Source organism: Nasonia vitripennis, assembly GCF_009193385.2.
Source record: "Nasonia vitripennis strain AsymCx chromosome 1 unlocalized genomic scaffold, Nvit_psr_1.1 chr1_random0002, whole genome shotgun sequence".
Classification (NCBI taxonomy): Eukaryota; Metazoa; Arthropoda; class Insecta; order Hymenoptera; family Pteromalidae; genus Nasonia; species Nasonia vitripennis.
The window spans coordinates 1,520,961-1,533,762 of record NW_022279588.1 but is presented as its reverse complement, the minus strand read 5'-3'; the positions used below and the strand labels follow the sequence as shown (position 1 = coordinate 1,533,762).

Here is a 12,802-nt window from a genome sequence, read left to right as displayed (position 1 = left end):
ATGAAGATGGTAACAGTGTGATCCGGGCTGATTGGACGTGTCGAGATTCGTTACAATAGCTGTCGGTGTAGATAGCAATTTCGGAACGTGATTATCAGCGTAAACTCCTTTTTTTTTCATTTATTAAGCATTTGGGGCCGCCAGGCCCATTTCAGCTTACAATAATCTTACAATATATTTTTTCACTTTAACATACGTGGGTACAATCTTATAGTCCGCTATACATTCAATTTACATTTGAGGAGAAAATCAAACATGTACTGACAAGCTGAACTACGAGGAGAGGACAGCAAAATGTCAGCTGAACACGGTAGCTGTACGTTGACTTTCCTTAAATTTTCGATAAATTCCTTTCGTTCTTCCTCATAGAGCTAACATTGCCAGAGAACGTGGTTGATATCCTCACTTGCATAACTACATTTACAATGCGCGTCATTAATTATTCCTAAACGGTATAAGGATTCAGCTAGTCCGTAGTGGTCGGCTCTACACCTATTTACCGTGTTGATGTAAGCCCTTGAAAACCGTCCTTTCCGGTACCAGGGTATTTGGAGTCTTTGTAAAAGTTTTCAAAGTATTTTTTACCTTTAAGGAGACCCTGAGACAGCAAGGCATTTTTAGTACTATTCTGCATATTGAATTTGAAATTTTCTTTGAGGTCAGTATAGGGCACTGTTGGTGAATCGATTTCTTTGTTAAAGGTAGGAAGCTTGGCAAGTGTATCTGCATGATCATTACCTTGGATCCCAACATGTGCCGGGATCCAGTAAAATCTCGGCGTGTGATCTGGATTTCTAGTAATAATTTGATAGTACCTTTTTTTACAAAGAAAAATAAAGTGATTAGTTTTGACTGTTACTCTTTTAGAAGCCAAACATTGCAAGGCGCTTAGTGAGTCGGAAAAAATTGCAGAGTTTTTTATATTGTTTTCGTATATTATTTCTAAGGCCTTAGCAATCGCTGCGCATTCCGCAGAGAAAACCGACATTTGTTTGCTGTGACTATTTTTTTGATCTACCGAAAGAAGAGCACAATGCACCGACGAACCGACTGCGTCGTTTTCACTCGCCTTGGTGCCGTCAGTAAAAAAGGGGCATACATTGTTATCTTTCAAAAATTGATTAAACACTCCAATGGGGTCAGCTGAATTCTTAATTTTTTTACTTAATTCGAGATCAATAGAAATATTAGCAATGATGGCTTCATAGTCGTGACAGTAAGAATTATATTTTACATTTTGGATAATTTGGTTTTCAAGTTTCATAATATCGCAGATACTTTGACTCAATATTTTATTTCTCTTGGGTAGTTTCTTCATATAGCTGTTGTAATAGTCTTTTATACATTTGTATGACAATGAACCTGTGTTGGACATGACTTTAGAAAGGTAGTTATCGCATAAGTATTTTATTCTGTGTGTAATAGGTTCGAGTTTTGACTCGGCATGTAGAACGTTTGTAGGAGTACTGATTCTATATCATAGCGCAGCTCTGATTCCAGAGTTTTGGATTTTTTCAATTTTTTCTAAGAGATTTGCTTTAAGAGGACAGTATATATAGCTACAGTAATCAATGATTGAGCGGATATAACTTTTGTATAAAATTACGAGGGATTCAGGGTCCGATCCCCACCAAGTGCCGCAAAGGAATTTTATGATGTTTAACGCTTTACTACATTTGGAGACGAGTTGATTAACGTGGTGTTCGAACGATAACACAGCCCCACAATAAAAAAAATTGTAAGTCCCAAAAACTTGACCACGGTACTTATATGTTTTTGGGATCGCTGAATCCGAATCCAGGGTCATTTTAACCCCATCAGATCTTAAGTCAAGGTCAAATAGGGGTCAAATTATCAAAATACATTAAGAAAAGACTAAACCATTGTATCTTGGGGTTTTTGGGGTCGCTGAATGCGAATCCGGGGTCAGATTAAACAATCAGATCTTTCTCAAGGTCAATTGAAGGTCAAATTATCGAAATACATGAAAAATACACTAAAACCATGGTATCTTGGGATTTTTCGGGCGCTGAATCCGAATCCGGGCTTATTACAACCTTATCAGGTCATGGTCAAGGTCAGTTGAAGGTCAAATCATAAAGATTCATAAAAAGTCAAATCAAACCATGACATTTAGGGGTTTTTGGGGTCGCTGAATCCGAATCCAAGGTCAGTATAGTCCCATAAGGTTATATTTATGGTCAGTTCAAGGTTAGTTCAAGGTCATGGACATAAAGAGAGTGAAAAAAATAGTTATAAACTGAAACATTGCAAAAGGTAATGTAAACCATAAAGCAAAGAACAATATATATGCAAGTACAATCGTATCCTTTAAAACTATATCATAGTTTGCTGCTCCTTCATTTACTTTAAATTTGTTAGAAGTATATGCAATTCAATAAAATACCCGTAAAAATATTAAGCCCATTACTTTTTTTTATGGTAACGAACCATTTTATTGTCAAATGATCTAGGAAGTGGATTACGCTTCCGCTTCTCCGATGTTGATGGTAGATCTCTTTTTAACGACCAACAGTAATCTGCTAACATATTTACGTCCCATCTTCTTTGGTACCTGCGCTCCATTTCCTTGATATCTTCCCTGCTGAAAAAACTCACGTGAGTTCTCTCGTGAGTACTCACGTGATTACTCACGTGGTTACTAACGTGAGTACTCACGTGAGTGTATCGATCAATTCATGACGTGATTACTCACGTGAGTACTCACGTGATTACAAGAAACATCAGTTACAAAATTATATCACAAAAATATAAACAAATTATCTTAAATTAAAATATATTTATCATTCATACTATTAACAATAATCGATTATGCTACAAATAACAAAAAAATAGTTTGTCGGTTAAAAAAATATTTATTTCATATTAAAATACATAGAAAATGCTTTCTTGTAACAATACTGTTTTTTATGTAGTAACGATTTATTTTTATTTTTATATAAGTATATACATTTATAACAAACAACTAATAGAATAACTGATTTGGTGTTGGAATTATGTAAGTTACATCTCCTGCTTCAATGAATACACACGTTTTATGAATATCATGTGTTTTTATACATATTTCATCAGACATTTCAGATAATTCTCTTATTATATTCGCATATTTATTAGTTTTTGTTTTAATAACACGGCATATTTTCCATTCAGTGTGTTCTTCAACGTTAATAATAAAATGTAATAATTCAACGAATTTCCCATTTGTTAGCTGCGCGTAATAATTGCAAGATCGTTTATTTTTCTTCTTTGACGTCATAAATAAGGAACCTCCATAAACGATCTTGTGATAAACTTTGGAATTTTTTGGTATATTGTGTGCATTTATTAAATATTCAGAAACTACTTGTACTTTACTTATATACGTAATATTGGATACTTTGTAAGCTTTTTGAACTAGCGATGATATGAGATTCTCACAAAAAAACATTAATATTCCAGGATATTCTGAATAAATTTTTTTTTCCAGAATTTGTATGGTTCGTTCAATGCTTTCATATCTTATTATTTGAGAAATCACACCTTTAGCCCCATGAATTGATTTTAATAATTTATGATTAGCAGCTTCAAAAGCATAGCTCGAATGACAATACAGAAGGCCCCAGTTATATATGCTTTTAACTATATGAAGCAGTTGATGTGCATTATATGTTAACGCAGTTAACGAATATATATCTTTTGCTTCAGCCACAAATTTAAAAAGCATTTCATTAGCGTAATTCAAATCTGCAAAGGTAATATCGATTTGCAAACAAATGTGCAAGGCGTTTACTAATAATGACCAGTGTTTTAAGATTTTTTTGTGGTTTTTTAAAACCAAAATTAGCAAAGGAATGCTATAGTATAATATCCAATTCTCGTATTCTCGAGCTTTCCATTTTCCGCAGGCTTTTAAAGATCTTGATAACCGTGATAATTGATTAGGAACCTTTAATTTTTGAAAGATATTCTCAAGTATATCTTCCTCTGTCTTTGTTAAAATTTTTACGATGTATTCAGTAAATTGTTTACCAACACCAGCTACGTAACAGTGCATGTAGTCTGGTGTAAACCCATCAATAATATCAAAGTTCTGTAAATTTAAAAGTGGCGAAGCAGTTTTAACACCGAATACACGTTTCTGAGTTTGCACAGCTTGAGTTGCATGTTCAATAGTCATTTTATGATTTCTGTTTTCTGATAATGGATTTTCAAACGGATATCGCATACTTCCATTATAATAATATCCTTTGTGCAAACACCAGTCGCACCCATACTTTGAATTAAATTGACTAGTACCATTCATTGGTGCCCGAGCCACTGTATCGACACAAGCGATTAATGCATACACTTTTATAGTACGATTTTGATTTTTTATTGTACACGGAATACCTGGTGTTGAAAGTTTGTTCATTAAATTGACAAATGCATGTAAAAAAATATCCATTTGTGGTTTATTTGGACCAAACCACAAAGCAGTCGTAATAACGCTTTTTAACCTTTCTTGAATAGGAACTTCGTTAAGTATGAGGTAAATTGGCCATATTGAAAAAGTAGAAGATTTAAAAACTGGCGCGCCATCCGTATTGAACATTACCGTCGCATATGCATTGCGATCACATTCTTGGATTGTTTGAACAAACTTTCTGTACATCATACCGTCGTAGATATCTTTTAAATGATCAGGCTCATGCTGTCTTTCATTCATGACATAATCATAATAATTTTCATTACTTTCCAAGTAATCACGAATAGCATCAGATGGATTGATAATCGCAAAGAAACACGGGTTTGATGGATTTGACACATCAACACTTGTATTGCACTTTATACAATTGACTGATACCGTAAAATCGTCAAACTTACCAATGTATTGTGTACACGTAGGACAAGTAGCGTGTAATGTAATATTTTTATCATCATTACATAATTGATCTATTTTATATCGAGTTTCCGGTAAAACATCTTTACCACATATTATATTTATAAATTTCAATAAATTTGAAATACCTGAAACGGATAACGAATTTGATATAGAATATTTTAGAGCCATTAATAATAATTCAGCAGGACTTCTTTTAACGTGTAACGACATTAAATTAAAAAATTCGCTGTCATCTAGTAAATCGTACCGTATTGGCACTTTTTATTGTTTCCTTTAAAAGAGATGACAATTCCTCGTCACTGCTGTATATATCTTCATATAAAATATCTGTAGCAATATTATCCTGTACAGAAATATAATAATTAGTCATACAGATTAAAAGAAAATGAAGATAAATTTAATTATATTCATGCTTTAACTTTAACATAATAGCCACTTCTTTGACCTAAAAATTGGGATGAAGAAGCTATTTATTCCCTTAAATAACTTATTTTCCCGTGACCGCTAAAATTATCATTTCCCGCGAAAGCAAGAGTTCTTACACCCGCAAGAACAGAAAATAATTCTAAAAATAGTACAATTTAAAAAAAATTAAAAAAAAAATTAAAAATGTCATAAATTAGTATACAATACTCGTGCGCATTGGTGATGATGACATTTGCTTTTTTGTCACCCTCGCTATGCTCGGGCGACCAAATACACTACAATTTACACTAGTGCGCGAAATTCTGAATTTTATGCCGAGCGTGTGCGAAACTCTGAATTTCGCGCACGCTCATCTGCTAAGAACGTAGGTTCGCACACTCGTGTCAAAATAGTATATTTCGATACAAGTGCGCACATGTATCGAACCATATTTTTCAATACGACGTGCGCGAAAACCGCGGTTTTCGCGGGGCATGTTTTTCGTGTAGCGTTTGCGAAACAACATTTCCATAACAACGGCATGTTTCACGCCATATTATTTGTTTTGCGCACTAGTTGAAAAACCTGGTGTTTCGCGCACGAATAACGTTCCCGAGAAACCGCGTTTCACGTACGGAGTGTTAAAAAATTGTATTTTTAAACTGTTAATTTTTAGATTTTTGTTGTTAAATTAAAAAATTCTTGAAAGATTCGAAAAGTTTTAAAAATAAAAAATATTTAAAATAAAAAAATTAAAAATGTTGAAAATTACAAAAATTTTAAAAACTATAAAATGTTTAAAAAATGAAGTAAATTAAATGAAATAATTTTGATGGTGTTTATAAGCATCTAAAACGCAAAAATTAATTAATTGCGTCACATAAACTATGGTGTGCAACAAGGGCTAAGTGGGCTTTTTGACCTCCTATGGTTGTAGTATGAGTCGAAACCAGTATGAAACATTATTCTCTGCACTTTCAAATCTTTTGTTATAAAAAAATATATCATTTTGATCATATATCTTGCTACTTCTTTCTTTCAAAATATTTCAATTGAAGACGTAATAGCCCTGGTAGAAAATTAATGATTCGAATTTGAGGTTACGAGGTTAGGATAATCACCAGCTAAATGAATGAATTTAATTTATTAATATTTTAATTCTTAACATTTAATATAGTCCTATTCTACTATCTAAACAAGGGTTGTATGATACGCATGCACTGCACTTCATTTCCAAAAACTAAACTAAAAAAGAACCCATTCAAACATTCATTGTGGTTTCGAGTACATAAGATAAGAATTTCACATTTTTCTTGTCATCGGAGATTTTTGACCAAAATTTTAAATCAGCCAATTAAAGTAATAATGCAATAAAGATTGCTTGAACTTATCAAGCAGCTCTTGGCATTTTCAAAAAGAGTGCACATCAATACTCTTTATTGTGTTATTACTTTAATTGACTGATTTGATATTTTGGTCAAAAATCACCGATGACAAGAAAAATGTCAAATTCTTATGGTACGTCGACAGTAAAAATGTATACACATTTTTAAAATTCTTATGTCGCTTGGGTACAAGTGATTTGGGACTTAGAAAATGTAAATAAATAATAATTTTGGATAAAGAAATGAAACTGTTTAAAAATAATCCAATGCACACAACATTTGACTGGTTTTGTGGTTAAGTGCATGTATTTTGTAAAGTAATTAAGTAATGAATTATTATGCATAGAGGTATGGTTAAATTCGTCAAATATTAGTTTTCTTGTACAAAAATTTTTAACAGAAACTGTTTGTTAATAAAATTAATATTTGCAAATTAAAACCAAGACCATAATACTGCATATAAAATTGAAAAAAATTGTATTATTATCTTGTCATTAGGGTATCCAAACAACTTTGAATTTTGCATATGCTTTTGACACTGCGTAAACTCTGCACAAAAAAATCTTGCTCACTACACAAAAATAACTGTATACATAAAAATTGTACACAAATATTTACTGCGCAAGATTTTTCTTCATGCATTTTTTTTTATTTCACCAGAATGGTAAACTCTACACAATTGTGTAACCAATTGTTGTTATACATTTTTTATTATTTAACTTGACCATTTAATACTCTACTCAATCGTTTAAGAAATTGTTATACATTGTTGCAGCATTAGATAATTCATTGTATAGAGTTTACTGGTGTAGTAAAATAATCTAAAATGCATGCAGGGAAATTTTGTGTACAATTTGTATGAATACAAAATATGTGTGTAATAAGTTATTTTTGTGCAGTATGTAGGACTTTTTTGGCGTAGCGTTTATGTGCTGAAAAGTGTTTTATTCATATATTAGTTATATAATCTCCTAACATCGCTTGGTAATAGAACATTTTTAAGGCCCATAATATAAGGCCTAATGTTATAACGTTAATTTTTTAGTTAAGCCAGGTGATCTTTTAACGACAGAGCCAGTAACGATAAGCCCTTTGATATAAGATTAGTCTTTTAAAACAGTATAGCCGGAAACAATAAGCCCTTTAATATAATATAAGATAAGATATCTACGCATAATAACTTATTTCCTAAATATGTTTGTTATTTTAAAATCAGATCAACCTCTTTAACATGTATAATCTTTTTGATTTACAAAACTTAAGAGCACATCAGATTGAAACATATGAATGTTTTTGTATTCGTTTATTGAGATTTATGCAGTTCTAGAGTACTATGAGGAAAGTCAACTTACGTAACGCGTTAATTAAGGGGATGTCGGAGCAACGCTGATTGGTTGAAATGTTCTGGTTTTCGTAACCTCAAAAATATTTTAGATTATAAATAATAAGCACATACACTTATTTATAGCACATAAACGCGGTGTTCTGAGGTGCGTATTATAAAATTCTACATTTAAAAGCGCTCAAATATGTACACTCATGTGTAATTTAGACAAACAATGAAAAGTACAGAGCGAGGTTAACCCATTAGAGCCTGAATGGACACTTTTCGACACCAAAGTTCAGAGATTCTCGGCACAATGAATTTGATCGAAAAAAAATGTTTGAACCACTGTACCCGATGTTTTAAAGGACGCTCTTTCCAATAATGATGGTTAGAAATCCATAAAATGAGTTTTTGCATGTGAAAATTGATGATTAAAAAAAAAATACTGCTTTTTAAAAAATTTTTTTTTTGCTTATGCATTTTTCTACATCCATAATACCGATAAATAACGCGTCCATGGACCGTAAACTAAAAGTTATTGGCTTAAGATTAATACAAAAAATTTTTATTCATACAAAATGGCGTTTAAAACAACAAATTTTACTTTCATCGTTAGCAATTTTTTTCTCAATTTACATGGATTTTAGGAAAAGTTTCCTTGAAATAAAAACGTTCTAAAATTGATCAAAAAATAACCTACAATTTTTTCAGAACCGTGAAAGAAAATTTTTGATTTTCAGGAAAATGGAATTTAAAAAAAATTGTTTAAACATTCTGAAAAATTTTGAAGGTATTCTTTGACTGATTTTAAGACTTTTTTGTTCTTACAAAATTTTTCCGTGAGTCCGTAGTTATTGAGAATAAAATTGCTGAAGTGTTATATTTTTCGATAGACTTTTTCCGGAAAATCAAAAATTTTCATGTACGGTTTTAAAAATTTAAGAGTGTTCTTTGAATTATTTTAGGACGTTTTTACTCTGAGGAAATTTTTCCTAAAGTCATATAAATTAAGAAAAAAATTGCTAAAGATTAAAAGTAAAATTTATTGTTTTAAACGGAATGTTGTATGAATACAAATTTTTGTATTAATCTCAACCCAATTACTTTTAGGTTAGGGTCTATGGACGCGTTATTTATCGGTATTAAGTATGTAGAAAAATGCATAAGCAAAAAATATGTTCTTAAAAAAATTAAAAAAAAACATTTTTTTTAATTAGCAATTTTCTTATAAAACAGCTCATTTTAGGGATTTGTAACCATCACTATTTGAAAGAGCGATCTTTAAAACATGGGGTACAGTGGTTCAAACATTTTTTTTCTATCAAATTCATTGTACCTTGAATCTCTGAACTTTGGTGGCGAAAAGTGTCCGTTCAGGCGCTAACGGGTTAAGCGACGAAGGTAAGAATCAGTAAGATGGCCGTCATTTTCTCGTACAATATTTCATTATATATAGTTTTTTAATAATTAAACCGCTAAAATCTTTGTGTTCCGAGGTCACTTACACGATAACTATCAATCATCAATTTGATTTTCGTTGATTTGAAGTATATTAAAAGCAAATAATGAGAACTACGGCAGGAGGTGAGGTCACAATCAGTAAAGTTCGCTCCGACAGCTCCTTTACCCCTCAGATTGAAAATTAAAAAAATATTAATATATATATATATATATATTTCTTTAAGTTTATTCGTTTCTTTTATTTTTAATTTTTACCCGAATCAGTTTGTTTGAAATAGTTTTTGAATTTTCAATTTGCTAATTTTTGACTTGTAATTTTATTATGTATCATTTTATTCTAAAATATTTACCACCGTACGTACGTGTCAGAAATTTCTAACGTTATTAATATTTTAATAACGTTAGAAATTTCTAACACCTACCACCATTAATAAAACCAAATTACTTTGTTTATACAGAAAAATAAAGCTGCAAATCTGAAAAAGAAGGAAGAAGTTGTACGTAACAGAGCCCAAAACGTTTTAAAAGACTTGGGGAAAAATTATGTGTGCCCACGATTTGAAGATGTAGACGTTGATAGTAAAAAGGACCGTAGTTCTAACAATATTCAATTAAAGGATTTAAAAATTGTATTGCAACAGATCAATCCTCAAAATTTAAGCCAAGCAGCAGTAGATGATGCGCCATCTCAGTCTAAATAGACCCGATATAGTCAAATATATTCCTCTTCTGAGGAATCTGAGACACATGACGATGACGATACCCAAAAAGTTGTATGTTCTTTATGACAAAAATTAGAAAAATTGGAAGATATTACAGTAAACACAGCATTACCTGATGTCAGATCTTTGTCACGTGAAACGTCTCCGTTTCATGAAAGATCACGGACAAGCACGTCACTATCACATCGCAGGTCACGCTCCCGTCAACGGTCGCCCTCACGACGGACGTCACCGTTACAAACAAGGTCGTTTCCGCCTCAAACGTCACAGTCATCTCAAAAGTCACGAATACGTCAAAGGTCATCGTCACGTCGTAGGTCAGAGTCACAGACAAGGCCAATGACACCTGAAGCGTCAACGTCACGTCAAAGATCACCGTTACGTCAAAGGTCACCATTACGTGAAAAGTCATCGTCACGTCATGGGTCAGAATCACGGACAAGACCACTGTCACCTGAAGCGTTAACGTCACGTCATAGATCACCCTTACGTCGAAGGTCACAATCACGTCATAGGACAAAGTCACGGACAAGGCCATTGCCACATCGAGCGTCAACGTCGCGTTATAGGTCACCGTTACGTCAATGATCACGATCACGTCAAAGGCCAACATCACGTGAAAGACGATTGCCTCCAAACGAAGGACATGAAGGGAGAGCGCGTGGTAAAATCATTACTCTAATTTTTGATTCATTGTGTGTGTAGTTACTATTTTTATAGTTATATAATTATAACTATTTCAGGTAAAAAACGTTCAAAGAAAACAATGGCAGAGTTTATTCTTGATTGCATAGAGTTTTATTCAGCGAGAGATGGTTATGGACACGAGGAAAGGCGCAAGCCATATCAGAGACCTAATGATGACCAGGTAATTGTTTAAAACTGATCAGTTTTATTAAAGCTATACGCAATAGAAAAAAACGCGTAGTAAGATACGGATGGCCTTAAGGGAATGTGCTTTGCAAATCCGCCACGGGATATTTTGTATTTCCAAACTTCTAGAAAAATAGAAAGTCCGATTGAATTTTTATTTTGGTAGAACGATTCATTAAACTTAACACTACGGCGCTACAGACTCAGTTTTTCATTTGCAAACTTTATTCAAAAAGTTTTATGTAATAGAAAAACTGTTCTTTGGGACGACATCCTCTTAATCACAAAATATTTATTTATAACTTAATATATATTGTACTATTTAAACTATGTATAATTTGTAGCTATATCTGGGAGAAAATATATACATTGGAAGTTTTCAATGGGAGCTTTTGCAAAGAGAGAGGCCCTCTACATTTTTAATTTATCTGGCTTTGCACATATGGGATTCGCGTGATTTATGTAATAGAGCCTTAGATGTTAGCAAAGTTAACAATCATATACCTGGAAGGTCTCCTGTCAAGCTGATTGAAAACAATCTACTAAGATTACTTATAAGTATGATGTATTTTTTAGCAAATGAAATTAATGACTTCTTATTTTTTCAACCACTTTCTAACTAGTTTATGTTTTTGTACAGGCTTGTACTCTGCATTTTTGATACGCCAAGGCTACTCAGCAGAAGAAAAAGTACGATTTTTGTTAAAAGTTACCTATATTCTAAGATTTAAGATAAGAGATTTGAGACGCGAGGAAATAGAAGAAAAATCAATCAAAATATTAAAGAGCAGTACAAGAACATGTTTGACTTAGACATGAAAATTGAGGAATTTGATTGGGTTCCTAAAATCATATGCGGAATATGTAGGAAAATGCTACAGAAAGGCAAAAATGGTAAAACTGAAGTAAAAATGAAAGTGCCTACGATATGGAAGGAACCTTTAAGGAAAGAAGATTGTTAATAGTAAAATCAAGTCGCACATTAATTACGCTAACGTTGAAAGTGTCACGAAACCTATATATGAATCGTCAATTGATAAAAGAGAAGATCCACTGGGTATGTACGTAAGTGGAAGTACGGATCTTGAGGAAAATTTAGAAAGACATGATAAAGATGAAATGATAGAAGAAGAAATGGAGGAAGGAGATGTTATTGCGGAAGAAGAAAAATCGCCTCATGAAGACAATGAAGTTGCTAGTACAAGTGATACAAGTGACGAGGAATACATCCCCTATAATGCTAAGAAGGAGAAAGGTCCACTTACACAAGAAAAAGTGAATGATCTCATACGCGATTTGGGTCTACCAAAGGATGGGGCGGAGTACTTGGCTTCATGGCTAAAAGAAACCCCAACGAGTGGGGATTGTTCATCGATTCGTCGACGAGAAGTTTAAAAGCCGTTCTGTTACACAATACAAATGTTTATGCAGCCATTCCCATACGATATTCGGTAATACTGAATGAAGAGTACTGTAACATGAAAGTAATATTAGACCGAATAAAATACAATGATCATAAATGGCAAATATGTGGGGATCTTAAAATCATAACAATACTTCTGGGGCAACAATCGGGATTCACAAAATATCCTTGCTATTTATGTGAATGGGATAGTAGGGATAGAAAGAATCATTACATAAAGAGTGTCTGGCCCCTTAGAAAAAAGTTCGAACCGGGTTCTAAGAATATAAAAGAAAAGCCACTTGTTGATCCATCAAAAATTCTTATACCACCTCTGCACATTAA

The 12,802-nt window shown here is 32.7% G+C and overlaps 2 protein-coding genes across 2 annotated transcripts in view; one reads left to right on the top strand and one right to left on the bottom strand.

Moving 5' to 3' along the window:
• Window positions 1-2,852: 2,852 nt before the first annotated feature.
• Window positions 2,853-12,802, bottom strand: part of LOC116738619 — a 211,474-nt gene continuing 201,524 nt past the window's right edge. The window contains exon 2 of the mRNA XM_032601220.1: window positions 2,853-5,225. Coding sequence (XP_032457111.1) covers window positions 2,987-5,092 — 2,106 coding nt within the window. The 5' untranslated portion in view covers window positions 5,093-5,225 and the 3' untranslated portion in view covers window positions 2,853-2,986. The remainder of the gene's footprint in view (window positions 5,226-12,802) is intronic.
• On the top strand, window positions 10,083-12,299 carry LOC116416101. The gene is made up of 4 exons (XM_031922806.2): window positions 10,083-10,846; window positions 10,926-11,050; window positions 11,400-11,613; window positions 11,696-12,299. Exons 2-4 carry the CDS (start codon window positions 10,949-10,951, stop codon window positions 11,866-11,868), a joined length of 489 nt encoding a protein of 162 aa, XP_031778666.1. The 5' UTR covers window positions 10,083-10,846; window positions 10,926-10,948; the 3' UTR covers window positions 11,869-12,299.

Coding starts and splice junctions, on each gene's coding strand:
- LOC116416101 (XM_031922806.2), top strand. CDS start 10,949: ATGGCAGAGTTTATTCTTGATTGCATAGAGTTTTATTCAGCGAGAGAT. Junction 11,051..11,399: donor AGAGACCTAATGATGACCAG/GTAATTGTTTAA, acceptor TATAATTTGTAG/CTATATCTGGGAGAAAATAT. Junction 11,614..11,695: donor TCTACTAAGATTACTTATAA/GTATGATGTATT, acceptor GTTTTTGTACAG/GCTTGTACTCTGCATTTTTG.